This window comes from Exophiala dermatitidis, assembly GCF_000230625.1.
Source record: "Exophiala dermatitidis NIH/UT8656 unplaced genomic scaffold supercont1.2, whole genome shotgun sequence".
NCBI classification, from domain to species: Eukaryota; Fungi; Ascomycota; class Eurotiomycetes; order Chaetothyriales; family Herpotrichiellaceae; genus Exophiala; species Exophiala dermatitidis.
Window position 1 is genome coordinate 1,748,828 of NW_008751647.1, and position 26,061 is coordinate 1,774,888.

A 26,061-nucleotide genomic window follows, 5' to 3' on the forward strand; every position below is an offset into this window, starting at 1 on the left:
AGGAGAACTCAGCCTTGTGAGGCACTCACGTGACCTGGCTCTTTCCGACAACCCCCCTTGTGCCCCTTTTCCTCTTGTACAGTATTTGGACATCAGCCATTCTGCCTACCGTGATCAAAAGGGAGGCACCCAACGTCACGGAAAGGGCGGCATGTTGACAATAAATCAAGGGCTGGTCTTCTGATATATACGGCTCCCATGGTTGGTTGTCAGCTAGCCATATTTGCAAGGTTTGTAAAGGACTGGTATCAAGAGAGACATTTTGGTATTCCTTGTCTGTAATGCAATGCTTGAATTTTCTTGAACCAGGCAAACAAATTCCAGCCAGTCTCTATGGTTGCAGCAATGGCACCTCTCAAATGGCCAGCCACTTTCTCATGCGAACTCGACAGTGTTCCTCAGCGTGCCAATCTTGGATATCGACACCTCCATTTTCGTGCCTGGGACCAGATACTTTGGAGGATCCAAGCCCGATCCGACACCTAAGCACAGAGTACACTACGAGTTAGCACAGCCATATGATTCTGAGGAAATCGCCGACGAGCGGTTCGGCGTCTTTGGCGAACTCATAAGCATAGATGGGTTCTCGACCCTGGTACAATGGCTGCCATTCACCATTGAAATGGAACATTATGTCAAAGGGCTGGAACATTGTTTTCCCACTTACCACCAGGAGTTCCAGTCATGATCACACTCCCCTTCTGCAGTGTGGTCCCCTGACTCAGATAGGAGACGAGATACGCGCAGTCGAAGAGCAAATCGGAGACGCTCTCGTCCTGCCTGATTTCCCCATCGACGATAGTCTTGAGATGAAGCTGGGCAGGGTCACCGAGGAGCTCGGCGGCCACAAGGCACGGTCCCATGGGAGCGAATGCGTCGAAGCCCTTGGAGAATCCCCATTGCGGCACCCGACCCGCCAGGTTTGGGTCACGCTGCAGTTTCCGTGAGGAGATATCGTTGCCTGCTGTATACGCGGCGACGTAATCCAGAGCGTCCTCTCTAGACACATCTTTCGCATCGCGGCCTATGACCATGCACTAACCATCAAAGAGACAACGATCAGACGTTAGTCTGAGTCGATATAGTCAAGATGCCTTTTCAAATCCTGGGGTATGGGGACTCGCATCTGGCGGATGAGGTCGATGGCATTTCCATCAAAGCGAGACGAACTTACCAATTCACCCTCGTAGTCGGCTTGATCGTCCTGAGCGATCTTCGGTATGACTACCGGTGCATCGTGGTCCTGAACTGTGGTGCTGGGTTTGAAGAAAATGAAAGGGAAGGGCGGAGGTGTTCGCCCGGCTTCCTTGACTGTGAATCGATCAGCATCTTCATCTGCCCCTGGATCATCCTACCGCCGTGTCCGAAGTTCTGCTGTAGTCGTACAACAAAAGGGAAAGCCCAGCGTCGCAGGAAAGGAGGAACCATTCAGACATACTATGCTTTGCATAATTGAGCCCGACGCAACGCAAGATCGGTACATCCTCACGGGCCAATGGGCCTAGCAACTTCTTTACCGTTGCGACTTCGTCACTGACGACAGTTATACCCGTAGTGTCGAAGGGGTCATCGCCGACAATAACCTTGGCTTTCAACCCATCCGCTTCGGTGACCTTCCCAAGGTCGAAATCGGCACTAGGCAGGATGGGTTCACCACGGAGCACCCGGCCATCAGTGGCAACGAAACGAATCAGCCTAGTCCAGGGGAGCTTCATGGTCAACTATCGTCTCTCGCTGCTTTGAACGATACGGGCCAGCAACTTCTGTCTCCTTTTGGGGTTTTGGGCAACCTGATTGATACCACTCTCCTTTCTGGTACAATCGGGCCACATCCCATAATATCACATTGCTCGTATCCTTCTCAGAGGAGGGGCATATTCCGTGGTGGGGCATATGCGATGCAGCGATGTTGAGGACGTCGGGGAAAGACCGGGAAGGATGTTGAGCGAGCCCAAGCTCACCGCATCCATTATTAAGCCCCGGTGAGTGAACGGACATTGAGGAGGACATCTGCCAGTAGTCTAGTAGTCCAGGAGTCGTCCCTTCAGTTGTAAGAGCTGCCCCAAAGTGGAGTGCAGCCCCGTCCTGAGGCGATAAACCAGGTTGCTTGTAAATGTAAATAAAGAGCCTCGGTCTCTTATCTTCCGAGACAGCGGTTGCTAAATGGATATTCGGGTATGGATCTGACGTTGGTGGGAGCGGCCCCCTTACAGCTCTGAACTACAGGTAACCGGTAGTATATGCTCCGTCATGTAACCTCGATTTATCACCCGGCTAGCATATGTGTCAAGCCTGTATCGACCCCAACCAGATCCGTGAACAGATCTAGATTTGTGTCAGTCCAGTATTGATGCATACCTAGGTCGAACATGGTGAAGGGGTCCTCGGAATGGCTTGCGACGTGCGGCAAAGCGCCGTCAACAGGGACATTTGCTATCACAGGATTGTCATTGGCATCATGAACTGGGACATCTAGCCCGTTTTGAGAGTTCCGCATTGGAGCTCCCACCTCAGAGGTGTGTTGGTATTGATGATGTTGCCGCTGCTGAATTTGCTGCTGCTGCTGCTGCTGAAGGTGATGGCTGGCGGCCAGAGCGGCCAGGATAGAAGGACCGTGGTCAGCATGGCATTGTGCCAGCGTCACACAGATCTGTATGAGCTTCAGCACGGTCTTTCGGGTTCGCTTGGCAGACCGTGTGCCTTCACCGAATCTCTGCAGGGCCTCTGCAGCCTTGCACAACTTTGTGACCATTTCCACGATGTGATGAGTGTCGAGAGAGCCAGTCATCGTGATGGTTGGCCCGTTGTGACTCCACCCATTAGAAGTAGTGATTGCAAGTAAGATGCAACTGAAAATGACCAGGGCACTGTTGAATGCTGTTCGGGCTCACTGTCAGTAACCACATGTCAAAGCAGCGTTTGACGATGGAATTCAAAGGCTTACTGTAATATGCTGAGAACCACCAGGCTCCTAACAGGGCAGGCGGATTGCTTGTCTTGTGTACAATCTCGACCATCTCCATGGCCGATTGTTCGCAAATCTTGACGCTCCTCGCCGCGAGATCCTGAAAGAATGGGTCACCATCCTCGGTGACTTCGGCCGCAGCCCTGAAACGCGCCCTTTGCTGCAGAAAGGCGCTCAGGAGCGGTCTGTGCAGGAGAATTCGAGCATTGAGATACCTCAGTGTGATAATAACGCTGAGTCTATCGAATACCGGATCCCAGGCACTCATTGAGATGGTCTCCGGATCCAAGGTATCCCAGGGCCTCCGCTGTAGCTGAGGATACAAATTCCTTTTCCATGCCGCCAGCCTCTGCTCCAAGACCATTGTCCTTTCGAGCATGGTGGGAATGGTCAAATGTGGATCAATATCAACGTTTGACCCGTACAATTGAGTAAGAACGTCGCCGATAATGTAGTAGAGTTGTCTGCGGACGAATCAGAAGGCAGTCCAAGGCAGGTGGAGTGAGGTCAGAATTAGCATACATGGTAGCTATAAAGAAGCACACAGTGTCAGGGGGATCCAAAGTACCGACTGACGCAGCCGTGCTTCCCAGAACGGTCAGTTTGTCTAGGTTCTGGTTCAAAGGGAGATCCAATTTCATGTAATCATTCGGAATGGTCGGAGGTCGTCCAAAAGTCATGCTCAGGATCCTAGGGACAGTCAGCGAAACGGTGCCGAGCAGTCGTGTAACAGAGCCGTAGTCGTACCTGTCCATCATCATACAACCAAACCAGGTACGCTTACGTATTTCCGTCTCGATTGCGCTCAGTCCCACTGAGGCCGATGGGGAGTGCAGTCCCAGCTGGATTGCTGCACGAACCGCGAGGCCATGCAGGTTCCATGCTTGGTCAGCTCGCTGCGTACCTTGCCGGTACTGTGCCATCAAAAGCAGACATTGGACTTGCAAGTATCGATTAGCATCATGCCCGAAAACTCGAGTCTGGCGAAGCAGGGCAAAAATCATCCAGAGTCAACATAACTTACCCGTCTCGAGGTTAGCAGACTTCAACTCGATATCGGCCGACAAAGCTTGTGCGCGTTCCATAAATATCTCGGACTCGGCGGCATTCTTCCACACCGACTGATCAGGCCGGGCACTGATATAAGTCGCAAAGGCGAAGATGCCATTGAGTAGACAGAGCCAAGATCTGCTTACAGCTGCAAAACGATTTTTTCGGGCCGCAGAGTAGGTTCGAAGGATCTCTTGTTCATGGATATATGGGAATAACATGCCCGTGTCGGAGAAGAAGAGACGAATCAGATGAAGAGCTCTAGACTCGGAGGGCAGGGAACGAATATTGACGGCCTGACGAGTCATCGGCGGACTATCCGACAACGTTGTCACAGGAGAAACAGCCCTTGAGACAATTGGTTGATTGATCGCATTCCCCAAATGTCGAGACGGCCCAATAGCCTTCAAAGAGACCGATGTGGCGTCTGAAATGTGGCGGAGAAATGCTATGTTCGAGGATGGGCCGAAAAACCGGGACTCTGTCTCCTGCGGGTCTGTGATGGCGGCCATTCCGTCGACCGAGTCCTCGCCCCCGTTCTGCTGCAAAGGGTGGTCCTCATCCAAGATAGCAACTTCCTCATCGTCAGTCAGCGGCCGATCTATGGCTGCAGCCTGCGAATTCTTGCTCCATTCTCCATTCGGGGGCATTTTCAGGTCATGACTGGGACCTTCCTCTCTGCTTGAGGACTGGGGCTGGCTCCTTTGATGGACAAGGAGCTGTAACGTGTCCTCGATCGCACGCAGTCTCTCATCATAGCCGGACGGGCCTTGCGAGGCTCTTACATTGCCAGCTGTTGGCTGCTGATAGACGCACTCAAACCCTAACTCGACACAGAGGCTGCATGACGGTCTAGCTCCGTTGCAGCGAGACTTGCGGTTCCTGCAGGATGTACATGCCAATGCAATGCGTCTCCGTTTGTATGCTGGGGGCGGCGATGTCGGCTCCTGGTAATCGCTCTGAGATGGTCTGCGGGCTTGTTTCCCGGCCATACTGGTACTGGCCTGGGCAGCCTTGCTCAAATTGCAACGTAGTGGATAGCAGAGCCGTCACGTGTAACATGTGGTCCTAGAATGACATCCGGGGGTGGTCTGAGAGAGATCAAGCTGGATTGAGAGGGTATATCGGGGAACATGCCACACTCTTGTATGAGAGAGTTTTGTGGGGACCCCTCTTCAGCATCCCGCAGTAGGAAGATGCCCCGTTTAATCCATGACACGAAGCTACTGCATTCAAAGATGTGCACACTTTGCACGGCCTGGAGCTAGCCAACAACTTTTGCTGTGTAGGAGAGGAGAAGAAAAGCTCCGTGGCCAATGCGATCCATGTTGTCCATGTTGTCCGACGTCTCCCCGGAGGCTGAGGTGCCCGGTTCCGAGATTATGTCTGACAGAAGTATTGAGCGTTGTGACTGGATATGTTGCGCAGCAAGAGTTGTCAGACCGAGGCACTCGACATACGATACGGCCATACCTCGCGAATAATAGGACCAACAACCTGTTCAACTGGAACAAATGGCAAGAAGTACTATATGTCCTCTTCCACAGATGAATAGACATTTGATACCTAGGTAGTCATCATCAAGCGTTCAAGTTGCTGTGGAGGCCGATGAAGGACCAGGACCCGCGCGGCCGGCAGCCAGGAACGGTCGATCGTGGCAGGCCCTAGGCCGTCTACGGCTAATCTCTGCGCGCGAGATCTGGGACCCTGAATGTCGTCTTCTCAGACTTCCGGTCAAGGAGACGTCTGAAAACCCTGCCATCCAGAGACGAAAGGTGAAAAGCCTCATTATTAGGTGTGTTGGGTAACAGCAGAACAAAAGAATTGTCCTCCATCGTCGAGTCGTGGTTGACTCGCACCCTGTTTGGGAAAGAGGATGATGCTGCTCTAACCGCCCATTTGCTTACGTGAGCTGGGCATGACTAAGGTTCTGCTTCAGTTGCCAGCTGCAATCCCGATACAAGAACCTCACTTGAATAGAACCGCGTGTCTGGTGCTCAGATCCCTATGTTTTTTATTGCAAGAACTTTGTTATCAAGTAGCCCAGGGCTGTTCTGATGTTTTTCCTGGGGCTCATCTCGGGCAGTGTCAGAAGATCGCATCCACCACTCGACGGCCGAACCCTTTTTTCTTTCCCTCTTCTCTCTGACGGTAGGAGTCAACGTAGGCTCTTTTGCCGGTGTCCAGGTCCATGTCCTTGAGTTTGACGCCAAGCCTCCAATCTCGCTTCCACACTTTCCTCACCGTGAATATTGTCAACTATACAGGAGCTGAAAGATAATTTTGAAAGAAACGGATTGCGTTTGGCGTTCCTGCTCCGGCCGGGAAAAGGGCGACGTAGAAGGCTGCGATCAACACGATGACCGCCATGAACAGCGTCACATATGACCCATATGTTCCCAGCTGCGACTTGAAGGGGAGGTCATCGATAGATTTCCCCGCAGCTTTCCAGGCTTGTCGGAACCGTACCTAGGTATATGGCATAGACATATTGAGCCCCAGAGGAACAGCAAGCCCAATCCAGAGATCGAAAAGAGCCAGACGAATACTTGATCACCCGCAGCAGACAAGCTGATAAATGCCAACAGCCCCATCAACAGCAGCACTATCACAGGGCCTATTGGGCGACCTTTGCCATCGACATACGCCAGAAATCTGGGTGCCATGCGGTGCTGGGCAAGAGCCTGCAGTGTCCGAGTTGAGCCATAAGTGGCGCTGTTGGCCACAGAGAGGGTGGAGACTGTGATGGCGGCGTTGAATAGCGAATGCGGACCCCTGACTCCGGCATATTGGATCGCCAGGACAGATGGAGAAGCTTTCGTGTTCGCCCCAGTGGCATACAGCAGATCTGGGGAATTGTTTGGGACAATGATGCCAACAATCAGCGAAGACAAGACATAGACGCCCAAGATACTCCATAACACCTGCTTGGTGGCCTTGGGCAAAGATTTGCGAGGGTCTTTAGCCTCCGCCGCGGCGAGCCCGACCAATTCCGAGCCTTCATAGGCAAAGGCGGCGAGGACGAAAACTGAGCAGAAACCGGCAAAACCTGTTCAATGGTCAGTACCTTGCGGCCGTTCATGTGAAGGCGGTTGGCTCGTGCTTACCATTTCGGAAGGCATGATTTCCATCAGCACCATCCCAGTACCGGAAGCCAATATACCCACGGGTATCGGTAGGTACTCCTCCACAGCTTACAATGATACCACTGGACTCGTTAGATCAGGGGTTCGCCCACTTTGACAGGTAAGTGGCTTCCAAACAAAGACTTACAAGATTATGAACCCAGCCATGGCAACAAGCTTGATGACTCCAAGGACAAACTCAACTGTTTCTGTCTCAACATCGACAACAGCGATTTCCGGGGTATCTATACACACCTTCTCCATAACCTCGGACGCCGAAAAATTGCACAGCAGTGATGGAAGTCAGGAAGACCGCCACCCATATTCCAATATTATACTCACCAGTAATTGATGGTTAGGCCAACGGCGATTATTTCAAAAGGTAAGGTGAGAAGCCACCCGATCGCATCTGTTTGGTGTCAGCCTCGCTCGGCTGATTCAAAGGTAGGATGGCATACATAGCCAGCCTACGGTGAACCCCCTAAAAACATGAATGTCACCTGGGGACCACAAGAAGGCAAAATGGTCGCTTACGAGGCCGGATCGATAAAACGAACAGTATAGATATGAAAGGCACCGTTCGCAGGATACATGACTGTCAGCTCGCCCATGGCTTGAATTGTGCCGAGCACCATGAGGCCGGTGATACCGAACCCTAAAATGGGAGATGCAGGATCTCCAAGACTGAGAGCACCGCCAGAGCCTACAAAGAAGCCTGCTCCAATTGATCCCCCTTGAGGTCCGTCTTCATTAGCCGGTGCTTTTGCATGTGTATGAGAGAGAGCATACCAATGGCTAGCATCTGCATGTGACGGCCTTAAAGAGCACGCTTCAAGTCGTTCGACAGCATTGGCGGTGCGGCCTCAATATCGATATTGATCCATTCCCGGGTCACATTGTCGCTCCCGTGTTAGTTTCTCGCAGTCCCTCCATACCTGATTTATAACACGAAGTATGTCACGCCGGTTGGCAACACCAAGAGCTAGGGACATGTCGAGACAATGCCTGGCCAGAGCTTGAGCCTCTGGTGTATAAGCTTCTGCAGCTGCGACGAAGACTGGCCACACCGACACAGTGCCGTTGTGCATTTCACTGAAGGTCGTGGCGTCCTTAAGGACCTGGAGCACGTCTTGAGCCATCGACGAAGGCGGACATCGAAGCACGACGCAAAAGAGGTAGAGATGATTGCGGTATTGAACAGCCGCAGGTGGAGGAGAGTCAAATTCCGCATGGGAGGGAGGACAGTCACGCCGCTGTGCTCGCGGTGTTCCACATAAGAGTCCACTTTGTCCGCCAGCGGTAAATTGGATAGCTGGAGGATCTCGCCCACCCGACCAAACATGTCTGCGTCAAGGTCAGGCGGCCCGGCGGGGTTGGAGTCACCTTTTGCCTTGATACGTGCTTCAAGAAGTCGGGTTTGATACAGTGCTCTCAATATGTGAGGAGTACCGCCTATCGTATAGCCAAATACCGGTGTTGCCATTAGATCATGCAACAACCCATCGAGCTCGTTAACACCGTCAGCTCTTCTTGTAACGAGGAACTTGTCGTCGACAGTGCCAGAAATAAGCACAGAGAGCGCGAAATTCTGTGTGACGATGTATGCTTCTTGGGATTTTCCCCACGGCTTCTGATCCAGGTAATTACAGACAACCGCTCTGGCACCACGGATGTGACCTTGCCACCCCGAGGCCGTACCTTGAAAGACATGTTCAGCCAAGATGATGGTGTACAGAGCCGCCAGAACCGTGGTGTAGTCCTTTGATGGCTCGACCAGGCTCTGACGGAGCTGGTGCAGTGCGATTCCATAGTGGCGAATGGCACTAGCTCTCTCCTGAGCACCATGTTGCGCGCCTTTCAGGTTAGCCAGGTGGTATGCGGACTGGGCCAGAAGCGCATGGTATAAAGCTTGTGCGCCACTGGTTCGCGTGGTCTGCACTGCGAGCGACGGGTAGGTAGTTTTCCACGGATTCTCGTCGTCATCCACCGGTATCATGCCTGTTGCGAGGCAGGAAACAAAATGGTGGAACAGTTTTCCCTCACCGTAACCTGAGGCTTCGGAAGTCAGCAAGGCTCAAGTGAATGCCTCGCGACGTCAGAGGAATCTCCTCGTCCCTGTGCTCTTCAGAGATGTCTACAGGCTTGGCGTAGGGTTGACCTTGAGGGAAGGCCGTGAAAGGGTTTGGTCCCCTGTCCAACCTGCATCGACATTGCCTGTAACTTGCTGCATTCGCAGACGCGTATCAAGTGATCAACTTCGGCTGACGTCAAGGTTGGGGAGTTTCGCCAAGTGAGATTGCAGGGATAGGAACGTCGTTGCTGTGGAACATGGTTGCCTGTCACGGAATCGACCCAAACCAGGTTGGAGTGGTAGCCTTCACAGGCGATTCCCGAGCGCCTACATTGCGAGCAAGATGGATGGGCTGCATCACAACCAATGTTTCTCCGACGACATGTCCAGCAGGCTGTAAACGTCCTCGGGTTGCTCGCTCTGGTCATGCCAGCCCGGTTCTAGTAGAGTCGACCAGATGGGCAGACTAAGGGCTGTCAAGGAAGCATAGGACGCATCCTCCGACAGCTATTGTAAAGCCAAGGGGCACTGGTGCTGGCACTTTGTTTGCCGACCTGGGAGGAGGATCCTTGTATGTCCAGATACATCACAATGCACTGTACTTGTACGAATCGAGAAGACGACATGTACAAGTGCCAAGGGAGACGAGACGAAGTGGTTGTAGGTAACTAAAAGCGGCGGGCCTCAGTGCATTTCACAACTTAGTACTCCCTATTAGGCATTTTCTGCAACCCACAGTGTACCCTTTTTGCACTTTTAGCGCTTTCCAGCAGAACTTGCCTATTATTTTTGCTATACTGGGGTCGTACCCAAGCAAGTCTTTTCCTTTCATGCATCTTTCAGCCTTCTCGCCCCCCTTTCCTGCCTCTTCATCGTGTCGCGGCGTAAGTCGAGTGTTCTATGACCCACGAGACACATCAAAAAGAGCAGCCCCGCGGATTCCAGCCCTACGCAAGTCAGACATTGAAGTACCAAGACAGCAAAGTAGCAGACCATGTCATTCTCATTTGGCTTCAGCGGCGACGACATCGAGGATGACGGCGAAACAGAACCTCAGCACGATTGTGGTGGCGACGCCCATGCCCTCGTCAAGGACATGACCAAACATAGCATTTCCGACGCGGAGAATGAAGTACCACGACCAAAAACCATCGAACCCAAAAGACATTCTCTAGCGGAATTGGTAGGTTTGAGCCCACCCCTTTGACGCGCCGCTGGTCCGGAGTTTGTTTATTCAGCCTCGTTGTCTGTCGACTTTGTCATTGGTTGGACAAGACAAGGTTGAGATATCCTTCCTGAGTTGAACATCATTGGATTCTTTTCTTTTTCCGCTACCACAATCGGAGCAATCACTCTCTACTGAGTCCAAGACCTTGTCCCATCTTGACGATTATGATATGACAACGATCGTGCTGCTGTTTCATACCTCGTTTCTTTTGCTAGCGTACCGAAGCAGGAGCTCCATCCACTCCCTTCTCTTCGGGCAAAATATCTGACAAAAGCTCCCTTCTTCCAGCTCGAATCTCTGCCGTCTCAAATATCCTATAACCCCCTGACCATACCGAGGCTTACTGTACCTAATGCGGAGAACGGTAGCGGTGGCGTCCACGCCAATCACATAGCCAATCCGAAAGACAACGAGGACACCAAAGTCCAAGTCCTGCGACGGTCATTATTCGACATCCGAGCTCAACTCATGGCCGAAGCCGATCCCGAAACCCACGACGACGCAGCCGAGACGATGCTAGCCGGTCTCGAGAACGGAGACTTGACTTCTGGAATCTACGAGGGCGGCTTCAAGACCTGGGAATGTGCTCTTGACCTGGCCTCGCTTGTGACTCAATATCTGGAAACCAACAACCTCACCTCAGACCAAAACCAAACCCAGGACCAAAATCACGTTTCTCAGGACCTGGAAGTCATCGAGCTCGGTGCCGGCAGCGCCATCCCCAGCTTGGCCCTTTTACGAGTCTTCCTGAAGCAAAGTTCAACTTCCTCGTCCTCCTCCTCCTCCTCATCTTCTTCTCCAGAGGAACAGCGGTCAGCTCCTCAAAACACATTACTGCCAAGGCTAAAATTCACCTTGTGCGACTACAACGCCGAGGTGTTACGACTGTGTACCGCGCCCAACGTCTTCCTAAACTACTATCAGCATTACCAGCAGTACCGCCGCCATCAAACCGGTACCGGCCACGGCACCGGCGACCCAACCAGTGCAAGTGCAGGCGAGCCTACACCTTCGTCCTCTTCTACTTTGACACACCCACAGGAAGAAGAAGAAGAGAATCCCGAAGAAGGCGAGCTCGACATTGAAGAAGTAATGGGAGACGGGCACCTCCAAAACGTGGTCAAGGACATGGAGTTGCTAGATCACGTCTCTTTTGATTTTCTCTCTGGGGGCTGGGGAGAGTCCTTCCTCGATTTAATCGCGGACAAACAACCTCAACCACCTTCTTCTACTTCTACTTCGTCCTCCTTGGCAGCTGTTGAAGAGCAGTGGCAAAGTCCTGGGAATCTGCTCATCCTCGCCTCTGAAACTATCTACTCTCCCTCGTCGTCCAGGATCTTTGCGGACACATTGCTTGGTCTACTCCGATGCCACGGCCAGTCAAAAGGGACCGCAAGGGCATGGGTCGCCGCGAAGAAAGTGTATTTCGGAGTCGGCGGCGGTGTGGACGCGTTTGTTGCAGAGATTCAATCTCGCGGCGGGAGAAGCAGGATACTGCTAGAGACAAAGGACACCGGCGTAGGACGCGTTGTTCTCGAAATTACAGTATGATCAACCTGCTAGTGATTAAGGTAGAGAAAGAACAAATGAACGGACAAAGAGAGGCCATCGGCAAGACCATTCTTCTACTAACACTGATCAACGTGATGATGACAGAGTTGGTCGATATTCTGGAAACCGCATGCAATTCTGAGCCAGGACCCTCTTGTAAGAGTCCTATGCCATTGTCACCAGGTTATGGAAAATGGCGACCAATTCAATTCGCCACAAACTAGAATACACACATACATACCACTTTTAGGTCGGAAAAAGACAAGGGTGACCTGAGCTATCCACTGTCCAGCCTGCTAACGTGCATGGCTGTACTCAATATCCATGACCCACTATTACTGACGGTTCCGCATGCTAGGCGGAACGTAGCGTCCAGATCCTCCCGTGGCAGGCTTTCTTGGTGCTTCATCGCCGTTTCCTGCTGCCGGTGAGCCAGCACCTTCTCGGGACAGGCTGCGGCCAGAGTCCCTAAGGTGGGTGGGCACATATCGACCGCCACTGACACCATTGGCGGGAGAGGCTGACGAGTTGCGCACCGGAAGGTCGCGAGTTGGCAGATCGCGAGGAGGTGCCTCTGCACGAGGTGCAGCACCTTCACGCAGATGAGGAGGAACGTAGCCACCTGGACGGCGCGATGGAGCTTGAGCAGGCTCCTGAGCAGCAGGGGCAGCAGCAGGGACGGCAGCATGCGGCTCAGGTGATTTGTGGCCAGCACCTTCGCGCAGGGCAGGAGGGACATAGCCACCAGGACGACGAGGGGGTTGAAGGTTGAGACGAGGAGCGGTGCGGCCTTCGGAAGATTCGGTTCGAGAGTCCATGGGAACAGCCTCTCTCGGACGGGAGAAGGGCTGCGACTCCGCGGGCGCGGCTTTACGGGCCGCCCTTCGAGCGATCGCTTCTTCCTCGCGCTGCATTTGCTTGCGAGCAATTTCCTCACGCTCCAGACGGTCAGCCTCGGCCTTAGCTCTCCTCTCGGCGGCGATTCTCTTCTTCTCTTCTTCGGCTTTGGCTCGTTCCTCTTCTTCACGCTGTCTCCGCTCCTCTTCCTCACGCGCGCGGCGCTCTTCCTCTTCCTTCTCCTGTCGTTGTCTGATCAACTCCTCGTGGTAGGCCTTGATGCGTTTTCTCTTCTCCTCCTCAAACTCCCGCTCAGCTCTCTTGCGAAGCCTCTCAAACTCGGCAGCACGGCGTTCCGTAATTTGTCCCTTGAATGAGTCGTATGGCTTGACAAGTCGGCTGAGACGATGCTTCAGAGCGAGCCCTTCCTTGTGTTTCATTTCGGCCTCCTTCAGCTTGTCCTGCTTCATTTGTTCGTAGATCTTCAAATCCTCCTCGCGTTGTTTTGCATAATCGTCATCGCGGTACTTGAGTTCTTCGCGGCGGAAAGCACGTTCCAGATGGTCAATTCGCTTGGCGGTAATGCGAATGCGGTTGTCCTTCTCATGCTTGTCTTTCTCAAGTTGAGTCAACTTCAGCATTCGAATGGCGTTCGAATCGAGTTCGTCGACATTGATATCTTCGAGGTCGATCTTCATGCCACCCTTGAGCTCTTCCAACTGCTTCTCCACCTCCTGTCGTCGAATACGAGCCTGTTCATCCTTGACCCGCTTCAGTTCACGCGCACGGGTCTCTTCACGCAGGCGTGCAGACTCAGCCTCGGCCTGCTGCTGGGCGCGGATACGGCGACGTGTCTCCTCTTCTCTCTGCTTCTTGGAAAGAGCCTCGGAGAAGGCTTCCTTCTGCTTCTCGATGATGACTCTCCTCTCGAGGGTTTGTTCATGCTCTTGCTGTGCACCCGCCTGGGCTCGTGCGAGGGCAGATTCTCTAGCAGCAAGACGGGCCTGGTTGTAAGAAGGATCCACGTACATACAAGTGATGTGCAGAGTCTTGGCCAGGCGAGTGAGCTGTAGTCGAGCAATCTCAGCTGGGGTATTTTGCAGGCGTTGAACAGAGCCGGTCTCGCTCTCAGCAGATCCCGCTCCGCTGCCGGGATGAAGGGCTTTGGCAGAGGAGAAGACGTCCGAGTCAAATGAAAGAATGCCAGAGACATGGTCAAGCCTAATGGACAAGTCGCCCTTTTTGCAGCCATTCATGATGAATTTCTCAATCATGGCAGGAGTGACCTCGAAAGGCGCAGGGAACTGAGCAAGGCGGTTGACAAAGCTGAGCTCGACGGTTTCGTACACCTGAGAAAGTTGTTGGAAGAGACGAGTGAGGATGACTTGTTGGAGGGGAAGCACGTATTTTTCCATCTCAGGATCGGCGCCAATCTGGGCAAGGATCGGAGAAATCTTCTTGCAGATGGACAATGGATGGAAGTCGACTTCAAGGATGTTGTAGAGGTCTCGAATTTCCGGTCTTGCCCTCTTCAGCAGACCCTTGTTGAGAATGTCCTTGAATAGAGCAGCCCGTGTAGGAGCGGAAGGCATGCTGAGGAGGTTGGTCAGACGATTGTTCTTGTTCTTTCGGGCCTCATCAACATCGACAAGGACTCCGCGTGATCGGGATGTGCTGATGACCGGGATTGCCAGAGCAGAAAGCAGGACAAAGGAGGCAGCTTTGGTCAAGGCCTCCTCTGTGACCACGGGGTTATCACGTTTGGGTGTCTGCCCTGCGGCGACTGCACTCGCTGACTGACGAAGGAGGTTGTAGTATTTGTTGTATGCGGCAGCATGGAACAAGAAGTTGTCGCTGACCAGGAAGATCTTGGTCAATTTCTCATAGTAGTTGGCCATCATGACATTCTTTGCAGGCCGCTTTGAAAGTGTAAGTAACATGTGGATGTCCTCGACACTGCGGAAAGCCTCCTGCCATAGTTCGAGTTCGTCCGCCACATTCAATTGACGAAAGCGTGTCTCGAGATGGCGTTGCAAGGTATCAGGCTCACTGAGATTGATGGCATGCATCTGGGATGAGTACTTTGCCGCATTTTGAACGTGATTTCGCAGGAGTTCGCACAGACGACGGAATTCAGTCTTTCTCGTGTACTTCAGGCAGAAATCGAAGGCCTGATGAGCAGTACTTTGGTACATGACTTCGAGGCGAGCATTGTTCTTCAAGATCTCCAGTACGGTGCGGTAAGTTTCCCACAAAAACTTGAGCCATGGTGTGACGATCGCGCGATCGGTTCGGTCTTTGGATTGTTCGCCGGAAACCGTGGCCAGAAGAATGGTCTCAGGGGTCTCGGTAGCCTCCAAATCTTCAATGTTGAGGTTTGTAGAGGATGCGGCCGATTCGAGGGATGACTGAACCTGGTCGGCTTTGGCCTGGGCCTCTTGCACCTTTTGTTCGGCGAGTTCGATAAATCTTTTCAGAACCAACTGCAACCACATTAGCATCGCCCAATTTACGAATCCAGCCTCATCCAACTCACTTCAATCGTTCCCACGTTTGTGTTTTGGGCAATGTTTTTGTACTGATAGAGTCCATCCTTGGCAGCTTTGCCCTTCCGAAGGTCGACACATAGTTCGACGAAAAGGAGCATAACCGGCTCCAATGAGGAGATGGCGCTGTTCCTGGAGCGCTTCGAGGTGACATGTTCGTGAAGGACATTGAGAGCGGCTTGAGGTTGGTCGACAGCAATGAGTTCTTGTGCTCGCTGGAGGGTTTAAATTAGCCATCGGGCGCAAGCCAAAAGAATTGCAAAGGGGGAGCTGGTCGTCTTACTCTGAGCACGTTCTCAGGTCGAATATGCGGTGGTGGCGGCATCTCGACGGCTTTGTATTCGAGTCTAGAAACAAGATCAAGTCAATGATCCGTCGAGACTCAGGAACGAGATGTTCCAGATATGACCGAGTCGATTGCCGGCAGGGTGTTGTCCCGGTTCGGTCGCGGCTTGTCGTGGCCAGGTGCGAAGTTGGATATTTCACACACTGCAGTTGGTAGTGGATTTCGGGCTTGGCGGCAGTCATGCTGCCTGCGCTCGCCTGCGCCAGACTGCAGTGCACTGCAGTGGCATGGCATCGCCCAACAGGGAAAGGGGCCAACCATGACAAGCCGTAGTCCACGTGACTTGCATTCACCTCGCTTCACCTTCCTGTTCACATTTGTCCACGGCTTCACTTGAGTCTTAACACCGCCCTGCCTCCACTTCACGTGACCGTTACTGATTACGCTATCCAAAAGGCGTTAGCGTCTCCTGCTAGAGATTGGCACCATGGAAGAGCGTTCGTCCCCTGATTTCCCGGACCACAATTGACTTGTTCCCCTTGCTAACCCATCCATCCGTTGATTGACACAGACACCGCTGAACTCGTCCGTCTGGGACTTCATCCAGACCAGCTTGCCCTTCCCTTCATTTATCGGATCAAGTACTCGAAGACCCGGCAGTTTCGCAAGACCGCAAAAACGGAATTCCTGGGTTTCGTTCTGGAATACTCTCCCCGCCATTCTCTTCGCCGCGTCGGTCAACTGCCTCCTCAAGGCCGGGATCAGACATACCAGGAAATCCTTGACCTTTACAACCAACTTCGCCTCACCGCCTCCCTCGACTACCACTCTTTCCTCTACCAAGACAACGACGACTTTTTCCACTGCAATCATCCAACATGCCACCAGCATATGCGGTGCGGGATGGAGGTGACGCCAAGTCCAAGAAGCAAAGCATGGCAGATCTTAAACTTAGGAGGCTCCAAGAACTGAACATCCGGCTTAAGGAAGACTTGGAAAGACCTCGTGTGAAAGTGGGTGAGGCTGCACTGAGGTAAGGTGTCGCTCTTGCGCAATGGCTGGATTTATGCTAATGCCGAGGCACAGCCTGATCAATTACTGTAATTCCACACGAGACTACATGGTACCCTCTGTCTGGGGACAAGTCGACAGGAAAGAAGATCCCTACAACCCGCAAAGTGGAGGCAGCGATGGATGCTGCATAGTCATGTAATGGAAACAGGCGAAGGCAACCGAACCACATCACCATCACACATGAAGGCAGAGGAGGGCAAGGAGATTCGATTCGAGCAAAAGCATTCGGCGCAAATGGCGTTCTCAGTCCGTCAACGATTGCGACAGATTTTTATGTGAAGAAGGCCAGCAACAAGTGTTAATGTACGATATGCTGCGCTACGCTGTGCTTGTCACTGGGTTTTCGCTGGCTGGGTCTGGCAGGATTTCGTCTTCAATTTGTTCAGGAGTCGATGAAAGAGCCACAGCATTATGCTGGGTAGAATGAATCAGGATTGATGTTTTTCAAGCTTCACCATTTCTTCGCGCCCTGTCTGCGTATGTTCTCCTTGATAGTGGGAACATTTCCTGAACGATGAAGGGGACAAGACGGGGACGAGAAGCTCAAAATAACAGGCACAAACCGTGCGTGTAGCATGCTTAGTATCTACGAATCATTGTACATCGACTTGTACTACGCGGATGATGGCAGACACGCTTCCACACCGCGACTCACGAGAGCATTGGAAGTCTTTTGATTCGAGAACAAGACCTCGTTGCGCCCAACTATTGCTCATGTATCTTACCCTATCGTACCTGGTACTGTATGTGCCTCACCTGTCGACAAATACTATTACTAGGGACACTCTTGTCCTAAGCTTGGAGGCCGCCTTGGGGCACAGAGCAAAGGATACCGATACGGAATGCCCGAGGCCTCGGCCCCGTACGACGAAATTCAAGCCCAAGTCAAACACGACCACCTCTAGTATGCCTTGACACCTCTACCGCAAATATATCTTTCTATCACAGTATGTATGTCAATCCAGACCTGACATCTACGAAACAAGGAGCGACAATCATGTTTATGTTGATAAATGGTCATTCTGGGGACGAGAGCTGATCACTCGTGGGGTCTTGGGTCGTGCCCCGTCCATCACTTGCCCTGTCACCAGTGTCACGAAGCAACGGTCGCACCATCTGGGCTGTCAGTTTATCAAATTCCCCGAAAGGTGGCTGGAGGGCCAAAAGGAGACTCGAGTGGCATGGCCCGGGCGCCGCACCACACGCTGGGAGACTCGTCTCTCGGTCGGGCTATATCAAAGCAGCACCATGCTTCACACTCAAGGCAAGAGCTGCTTCGCCCGTGGTATCAATCGAACTGCCATTGTCTATCAATGATTGGTCAAGTAGGTCGCAACCAGGAGAGTCACAGCATCAAGGCTGAGAGGATCCAGCCTCATCCGCGGCTCCAGTCGTGCTCGGGCATCAGTCCGCCCAATAATGGGCTGGCTACTGCGGCTAGGGGCGTGGCAGTAAAGGGGCTAAGGGGCTTCAGGCGCCTATTTCGACCTCCCTTTAGGCGTCACACGCCCCAAAGCTGACCTAAAGTGCCCACAGTTATGTAAGTTACCAATAGACTGCCAGTGCCACTGTGCAGTGTGATGCCATCCGAACGTCCTCGACGACATCCTCCTATCTTCACGGCCACCTTTCGCCTCGTCTCCGGCGACCCTTCATATTAAATCTACGCATAAGACATTTGATATTACTTAAGAAGTGATAGCAACCAACAACCCCAGCTGAAACCATCATGACGACTCAAGCAAGTTCCACGGTCCAAGTGCCCCGTGTAGCAATTAAATTCTGCACCCAGTGTAAATGGAACCTACGTGCTGCTTATGTGAGTGTCAATCCCCTTGATGAGGACTATACCGTCTTTTGTCACGTTTTCCTCTCTGTGTCATCTAAGGGGTATGAGCCCTGCGAGACTGGTCTTCCCGCCATTTCTGATACGGTGGAAACACCAAGCTGAAGTCGACAATGATCGCCTGGAACCATTGTTGTATCTTATCTCTAGACAGCACGTCTGGTCAAGATACCTCTACCCAAAATAATTTGCAAAGACTCCAGCCTGTTTGGTTTCATCTAGTCCGATGCTCGAAAGACATATTCATACTATGTGGAAACCAGCATCTCCAAGTCAAACATCTAAGCTGACAAGAAATCGTCGTCCAGTACGCCCAGGAACTACTACAAACTTTCAGCACTAGTATCGGCGAGGTCGCCCTGATCCCAGTGACAGGGGGAATTTTCACCGTGACCATGACCCATGCTCTACCCCAGTCACAGACACAAGGACAGGTGACAGAAGGGAAAGCCAACTCAGTGGCGGATGGCAATGCAAATGCCACACCCGAAAAGGACTCTACCACAGTTACCATTACCGAGACGGTGCTATGGGACCGTAAAACGGACGGTGGCTTTCCCGAGACCAAGGAACTGAAGAACCGGGTCCGTAATATCATCGATCCGGACAGGGATCTCGGTCATATTGACCGGAGTCTAAAGAAGAAGAACGGCCAGGACCAGGAGCGAGACCAGGCATCACAGCAGGAGGAGGTCAAGGACAAGTCACAGCCGGAGACCGCCACTGTTCGTTCGTCCGTCGAGCAGCCTGGCAAAGAAGAAAACAAAACCGAGTGTGAGGATTGCAAGTGATGGACCGGCTGACGTAGCCTAGGCTATTGAGGTCAGTGCCAGCAAATTGCGCCCCAGGTCCGTTCCGTCGATCGTCGAATGGAAATATCCTCAACCCAAGGCCAACACCGCCTCCTGGCGCCCCTGTTGCAATGTCCGCTGAGACGAGCGAGGAGCCGATCCATCTGAGAGACCCGAGGTCGGTCGGGCTGAATCAAAGGATGCGAGGACAGCTGAACAGATTGGTTACTGGTATGCCGCTGGAGGTCAGCGTCACTTCAGCCTTCCGCGGACAGGCTCCGGCTGGACTGATGGCCCCAAACTGCCCTGCTAGAGGCCGGAGATTCGTCGCTTTCTCCCGCTCTACCTGCACTGAGTACGTCCTGAGCGGCGAGGTTTCAACAAGCCCTCATCATACTAGTACACCAGCCTACCACGTAATCACGTTCGAGGTAACCCAGAGACCACCACAGATGCCTTATTCGACTTCACTCCGCAAGATGTCTACGTCAATACATCCGGGAGAGCTCTCTTTCTCTCACGAATTCTGACCGCCAGCCACAAACTGGGCCGGCGGAGATATATCACAATCCTCCTGCTCCTTTGCTCAAAACATCCACCACAACCTCCTCTGGTATCGCACTGTACCAGGTCTTATAGATAAGACAATCCCGCTCAAGCAACGAGGCTTGTTGTCGCGTTTCCTGTGCTCATTTTTGCCGCTCGGATTGAACCATTGTCCAGATCAAGCCAGGATCGCGAGGGGTTGCGCGCCAGATTATGAAGGAAGAAATGCATCTCTTGACGCTTCAAGGACCTGGCAAGGGTCCCTTATTTTCCAAGAAGACATATGAGGGAAATCCCAAATGCAGTGGCATTGGATGTTGGTTGGGTCGGCGCCAGTGTCATAATCAGGGTTGCTGGATCAAATACGCTACGTACTTGTCCTTCCTGATACCTATCATAGATATCCGAGTAGGTACTGCCTTGGATAGCTGACCTCATCCGTCCATATGTGGCCATGTAGTGGTAGATAGATATCGTCGTGGGGCATGGAAACAAAACGACGCGCAATACCCACTGTCCCATCTCATCATGCAGTCCGTGCCACATAGATAGACCGGCATATGGATGCACGGCGTCAATGTCGACGCCGATGAGGCCTCGGGCGGGCATCTCGTTCACGTCCGCAGTGCCAGTGTACCTTAGGTCCACAAAGGCCAACAATTATCAACCATCGACGGCCACGGCAACGGCAACGCAGCCAGCCACAGCACCATACCGTATTCTTTGGCCGCATGGGCAATCAGTCTCCTCTTGGGGTGCCCTGTTGGCAACTCGAAGTAAAAGAACGTCTCCCAAATCCCGCGCTAGACGCCTCATGCAACGCGCCCATACTAGTAATACATCGAAGGCGCCACGGATTTGACAACGACCCATCCTATATCATTTCATATCATATCACATCATCTCATTCCATCCGGTCCAATTAGGTCAGTTCAGTGCTTGAACTGCTTCTCCATATATTTCCTTACTCGCTTATCACTCATCAAGAATCCCGTGACCGCGACGCCCAGAAACATTTGCGAGGCAGCGGCACTGCTGTCGCCGTCGCGCTGGCCCCTCGTAGTGGACCCCGTTATCTCCGTGGTAGTGGTCGGCGTCCTAGCTGATGCACTTCTAAATCCCAGTTCGGGGTATCTAGGTGCTGGTGGTGGTGCTCCTGAAGGATTAGACGGTTGTGGTAATGACTTTGACGAACTTGATGTCGCCGTCGGGTTGTCGTCATCATCAGCAGGGCGGCTGCTCTCCTCCTCCTCCTCCTCCTCCTCCTCCTCCTCCTCCTCCTCCTCCTCGTCCATCTTACTCCGCTGTTGCTCCTGCTGCTTCTTCACAACCCACTCCTCCAGAACCACGTCAAGTTGGTCTGGAAACATTCTCCTCCGAAACGCAATCCACAGGGGAACCAGCAGACGATGCAGCCGATCTTCCTCGCGGTCAGCAGCGGCCGCCGCCTCAGCAGCTTCAGCTTCGCGCGTCGCCGTGACTTTGCCTTTCTTGTTAGTTCGCCCGGTCCCGAGTCCTAGCCACTTCCGCCGCGCGACCGGCGCCGACGACGAGCATGCCTGGTCACTGACGCCAGCAGTAGTGTTGGTGGTTCGGCGGAGACCCCAGGGGTCAGCAAACTCGGAGGACAGAAATGACCGCGTGCATTCTCGATATGCGTCTTTATTGTCTTGGCCTGCTTGTTGCAGAAGAGCAATGATGGACGGTTGTTGGCGGAATAGTTGGAGGTCGTGCAAGAAGTCGCTGTGCGACGGTTTCGGGATCAGCAGCGCGTCGAAGAAGCGGGTGTAGCATGCTGCTGGTTCGTGGAGAGATTGGATATATTGCAAGTGGTCGGGAGTGATGTCCGGTTGTAGTTCTGTTTCTGTGTCCATTTTGGTTCTTGATCTTGATCTTCTTGCTCCTGGGACGGATATTCGCTCGTGGCGTTCAGGTTGCAGAGAGATTTTACAGTAGTATTAGTAGTGGTAGTACTGTTGCCTCGCCGACACCCCTAACGGAGTTCAGATATTGTCTCTTATTGTTGAAAGACCTTAATAGACTGGGTGAAGCTGTCTGGGAAGCTGGGCAGATGGTCCGTCAAGAAATCGCTTTTTTGGGATATTATTATAATAATAAGAATTCTTCAGCATGCAGTTCACCGGCACTGCAGGATTCAAATTCGAGGTGGATGAAAGAAATCATGTAAGCCAAGCTTGATGTCAATAACTACTGCTAGTAATACAATCTTAGAATGACTATCCACAATATATATGACAGCCTCACTTTGATCCGGTCGGACAGTATGATGATGTGTTTGTCCTGGGAGGCCAAGGTTACCAGCTTACAGACTCCCATCCGGCAGGCCAAGGCTTTGAGCCAGCCTTGTGACAGTCATGGCCCCGTTGTGTGTTCTGTGCAACCGGCTGAGATTCAGAACCACCAGCAGACCGGGCCACAGTCCGATCACGGATCTATTCGATCTTGATTCGGCCTACAACATAAAAGGGCGCCTATGTCGAGATGTTTCTCGCTCAAGCATAGTATCTTCTCCATCTTCGGGTGTTTTTGAGGGGTTACACAGCATTGAAGTCGCAGGGTCAATCAATTTATACGACTTGAACATTGGACCATCTACAGAAACCACTGGGTTCGTTGTTCTCCAAGAACGATCCGCCCCTTCCAAGGGCCCTCCAATGCTCTTGTACAACCAAGACTTTGTATCACGTAATCATCAGACTTGAAGACGTTACACATGAGATATAGCGACGCAAGCAAGCACATGAAGCAGACCTGAAGTAGGCCTCGCTTCGGCTCCATCAGCCGGAGATCTCGACTGTACTACCCAACTCCTGCAGTGTTTATGCATCCCAGGCCGCGACAGGTTCGTGCATACGAATATACTGGGCTATAAGGGTGAGGAGTAGTTGTTTACTCTAGACCCCCCAGGTCATGCGAACTGTCAACGTTAGGTCTGACAGCCAGGTTGGAAATGCGGTGAGGGCAAGAAACCATCATGTGAGAGCCTCGCATTGTGGATGAGATTGACGACGGCCATGAAGGAGAGCAGCAACACACCAACGCGGCTTGCTGCCGACGTGCAACGACAACTGGACACCATCTTCTCCGCATCCAACCCGCCTTTCTTGGGGTTGCGAGTGCGATCCATCCCGTAAGGGTTCGTAGCATACATGCATGCCACGGCTTGGGGTCGGGCATACGCGCCACCTTGGTGCAGCAGACCAACTAGCTTTCATTCCGCGCTCGGGTTGAAGGAAGAAAGGGCGGATTCGCCCGCAGCACCAGGGAAACTGCAGGTATAGGTAGTGTTCATATGAGACGTGGACGGCTTGGTGGTTCGATGGTTCTCTGCTTGGCTTTACCACCATGGTGGTCGATCAAATGCAATTCAAACGGCAGTCAAACTAAATCAACTACCAAAATGGTCGGAATCAATCATGGACAGATATGCGAACTGCCGAGTCTGTATTTGAGGTCTTTGTCGGGTAAGATCACGGCCACACAGCAGCAACACTTCCGGTAGAAGGCATTCCGATGTACAGCGTACACTTACTGTTCCTTCAGGACGACGACGACGACGACGACGACGAAAGGACTTATCCGACCACTTGGCTGCATACTCATCGTTCACTAATGTGGCCGTGATGGATAAATCGTACTGCAAACGATATCCAGAATCCTTTAGCTGTTCACCTCGGCTTGAGCAAAAGAAAGCTGCCAGTATCAAGTCATATCAAGTCAAGCGGCGTGGGGAGTCCTGCAAAGAAGCGGTGCTGCATTAGCTTTGCAACTCGGCCGCCGCCAGTCTGTGAGTGGTCCAACATTAGCTCCTGATAAATGCCTCATAGAAATGGCAAATCCGCTTCTTCTTCTTCTTGTGGGGCTCCATCTGCCCCTTCTCGTCGCTCTCAAAGTCGCATGGAGACGGCACTTCACTTCTCTGGTCTTGCAGGACCGAACGAATGGCAGAGTCGCCAATATTCACCGATTGTGTGGACGTCGGCAGGCTCCGCACCCCATTATTACGCTGCTGCATCCTTGCTGGTAAGAAGTACCCCTTGCTTTCAGACCTGGCCACCCGAACTCAGGGATTACCGTTGTCTGCCATAGTACTACCCCGGCTTGCGTGTGCTTCTCATCTGTCAAAAACGACCCTGAGTGTTTGACCAGAATATGTTCCGGAGGTGTCAGCTGCAACAATAATGATGACCTTCAAGTCCAACCATTTGGAAGGAAAACAGGTTGCATAGACCGCCACTTTATCTGACAGTCCCATAGTAGGTGACGCGAAACGCGGGCCGCGGTGGATTTGTGGATGTTCTTAAGCATCCTCTTATGGAGAGCTTCAACGCAGCTCTGTTCGCCCTCCTCTACACGTCTCGAGGTAGCGCTTCGCTTCGCTTGCTGTCCGTGGATGCAGAGACGCTTTAGACACCCATCGACAAGGAGGCAGTATCGTGGACAGAGTAAGGCGTGGTTGCGCCTAGGGCACGGCGTGGGATTCCTGCTGTCAGACTTTCGAGAAGCCACTATGAACATACGGCACTGTGCGGTCATGGCCGTTATTGATCATCAAAGTACAAGCGTTTGCCCCTCGCCGTGTTCGTAAGATCGAGAGTTTGGCGAGCCGTACGGCCCGACAAGAGGCACCAAAGTCTTGCCCCTGGTTAGGATGGGCGAGTGAAAGTGGCCGGCTACATGGCTGATTCCTTCTGCTGTAGGGATGATATCCTTCGGTGACACTGGTCGAGGCGATTCTAGCCAGCAAAGCATGTCAGCTGAGCGTGAGGTTTTGCTAACCTGAATGATATCGAACCTCTGGCACTTGAATGAACGCGGCCAGGCCAGAGCTAAGATGCCAGCAGTAGACTACAACTTGAGAGAAAGATGATCGTGCCGAGCAGCTTGTGTCTGTATCGAAACCTGCCTATGACAGTAATAAAGACAGGCGACTCTGGGCGGAAGCCGAAGGAGTTGTAGTTCTCGCACGGGGCGGAAAGGCACCTGTAGCTCGCTACAAACATATCAGGCTGCGCAGGTACTGCGTCATGTTGCGCGAACACCCTCCAAGTGCAAGCAGGGTCCTCGCCACCAGGTAGTAGTAAGTAGTAACCAGCATGCATTTCGATCGTCAAGGGAATTCTGCTGTATGTCCCCGGCCGCTCCCTTGGCTAAATGCCACATGCAGTGGTACAACTCGGCCTATACCGCAGTGATACTAGGTATGTGGTACGAATCGCCACTCTTTTCAATTGGTTATTGTTCCTGGCGTTGATGCTAGGCATACTGCAATCCAGCTGTTATGTGATGACGATCAGAAAGAACACTTTGTGCGACAAAACAAGTCGGGAAAACGTTGCCAGGTACCAGACGTAGGGCCAACCCACCAGTCAGCCTGGCCGTAGTAAATTGTGGCTATTGTTTGGTGAGATCAGCATGGCTTTGATCAAAGGAACAAATTTAGCATCTGGGTGTTGGACAACAATAATGTGGCTCGGGCTCATGCCTCTGTATGACGGAAGACCGGCGTAGCCCACAAATATTATTGTGGTTCCTTGCGCAAAGTCTTGTTTGATCTGTTTCGTTGCCAATCTCCAGTAGCAGTAGGTATCATCACTACTCCTTGTATCATTTCCTCCGATCGATTTCCGCGTCTGGTGGGTGCAATCTCGACTCCAGTGTCCAACTGGAAGTGCAGGAAATGCAAGGAGCAGTGCGGATTCAGCACGCGAGGAGCGCAGGGTCTTTCGGCTGGGTGGACGTAGATTTGCTAGCAACTGATGGTTTCATAACTGGCTGTCGGAGTAGTGGCCTTGGACAGGTCAAAATAGACACACCGTTGATCGCTCGGGCGGTGCAAGAATTGATCAACAAAGACCATATTAGCGAGGGCGCGAGTAGTGGATGAGCCCGCTGCTACTACAAGGAGGACTCGTTAGTAGGATGTCGGTAGGATTCAGATCGTTGAGAGTATCGGTGAGAGTGACCACTACTAGGTACTGATTCAGGCTCGGTCACGGTGTGCTGGGTCAGTGTGGGATGCAAATTATTCCAAGCCTCTGGCACTGCACAACAATGCAGGTAGCTTAACTCGATGTCCGGCTGACCAGAAGGAGGCGCTTGTCCGTCACCGCTAATAAAAACA

At 52.5% G+C, this 26,061-nt stretch overlaps 9 protein-coding genes across 9 annotated transcripts; 3 read left to right on the top strand and 6 right to left on the bottom strand.

The window, feature by feature from the left end:
* Positions 1–375: 375 nt before the first annotated feature.
* Positions 376–1,715, bottom strand: HMPREF1120_02143 (uncharacterized protein; the record flags this gene model as incomplete). The annotated part of the gene is made up of 4 exons (XM_009156177.1): positions 376–482; positions 668–1,037; positions 1,175–1,311; positions 1,439–1,715. 4 exons carry the CDS (start codon positions 1,713–1,715, stop codon positions 376–378), a joined length of 891 nt encoding a protein of 296 aa, XP_009154425.1.
* A 551-nt stretch (positions 1,716–2,266) lies between these two features.
* HMPREF1120_02144 (transcriptional regulatory protein GAL4) lies at positions 2,267–5,007 on the bottom strand (the record flags this gene model as incomplete). The annotated part of the gene is made up of 5 exons (XM_009156178.1): positions 2,267–2,877; positions 2,945–3,429; positions 3,488–3,655; positions 3,713–3,905; positions 3,990–5,007. 5 exons carry the CDS (start codon positions 5,005–5,007, stop codon positions 2,267–2,269), a joined length of 2,475 nt encoding a protein of 824 aa, XP_009154426.1.
* A 1,267-nt stretch (positions 5,008–6,274) lies between these two features.
* On the bottom strand, positions 6,275–7,404 carry HMPREF1120_02145 (AAT family amino acid transporter; the record flags this gene model as incomplete). Its single annotated transcript, XM_009156179.1, has 4 exons — positions 6,275–6,484; positions 6,565–7,064; positions 7,123–7,223; positions 7,289–7,404. 4 exons carry the CDS (start codon positions 7,402–7,404, stop codon positions 6,275–6,277), a joined length of 927 nt encoding a protein of 308 aa, XP_009154427.1.
* A 718-nt stretch (positions 7,405–8,122) lies between these two features.
* HMPREF1120_02146 (uncharacterized protein) lies at positions 8,123–9,136 on the bottom strand (the record flags this gene model as incomplete). Its single annotated transcript, XM_009156180.1, has 1 exon — positions 8,123–9,136. The coding sequence occupies one exon, from the start codon at positions 9,134–9,136 to the stop codon at positions 8,123–8,125; it is 1,014 nt and encodes a 337-aa protein (XP_009154428.1).
* A 1,069-nt stretch (positions 9,137–10,205) lies between these two features.
* Positions 10,206–11,990, top strand: HMPREF1120_02147 (uncharacterized protein; the record flags this gene model as incomplete). Its single annotated transcript, XM_009156181.1, has 2 exons — positions 10,206–10,394; positions 10,728–11,990. The coding sequence occupies 2 exons, from the start codon at positions 10,206–10,208 to the stop codon at positions 11,988–11,990; spliced, it is 1,452 nt and encodes a 483-aa protein (XP_009154429.1).
* Positions 11,991–12,030: 40 nt separating this feature from the next.
* On the bottom strand, positions 12,031–15,942 carry HMPREF1120_02148 (translation initiation factor eIF-3 subunit 10). The gene is made up of 3 exons (XM_009156182.1): positions 15,657–15,942; positions 15,364–15,588; positions 12,031–15,310 (listed from the first exon to the last, which is right to left on the bottom strand). The coding sequence occupies exons 1-3, from the start codon at positions 15,696–15,698 to the stop codon at positions 12,326–12,328; spliced, it is 3,252 nt and encodes a 1,083-aa protein (XP_009154430.1). The 5' UTR covers positions 15,699–15,942; the 3' UTR covers positions 12,031–12,325.
* A 595-nt stretch (positions 15,943–16,537) lies between these two features.
* Positions 16,538–16,872, top strand: HMPREF1120_02149 (guanine nucleotide-binding protein subunit gamma; the record flags this gene model as incomplete). Its single annotated transcript, XM_009156183.1, has 2 exons — positions 16,538–16,692; positions 16,746–16,872. The coding sequence occupies 2 exons, from the start codon at positions 16,538–16,540 to the stop codon at positions 16,870–16,872; spliced, it is 282 nt and encodes a 93-aa protein (XP_009154431.1).
* Positions 16,873–18,785: 1,913 nt separating this feature from the next.
* Positions 18,786–26,049, bottom strand: HMPREF1120_02150 (uncharacterized protein). Its single transcript, XM_009156184.1, has one exon. It carries the CDS (start codon positions 21,788–21,790, stop codon positions 20,849–20,851), a length of 942 nt encoding a protein of 313 aa, XP_009154432.1. The 5' UTR covers positions 21,791–26,049; the 3' UTR covers positions 18,786–20,848.
* Positions 18,975–19,370, top strand: HMPREF1120_02151 (selenoprotein W-like protein; the record flags this gene model as incomplete). Its single annotated transcript, XM_009156185.1, has 1 exon — positions 18,975–19,370. One exon carries the CDS (start codon positions 18,975–18,977, stop codon positions 19,368–19,370), a length of 396 nt encoding a protein of 131 aa, XP_009154433.1.
* Positions 26,050–26,061: the final 12 nt, after the last annotated feature.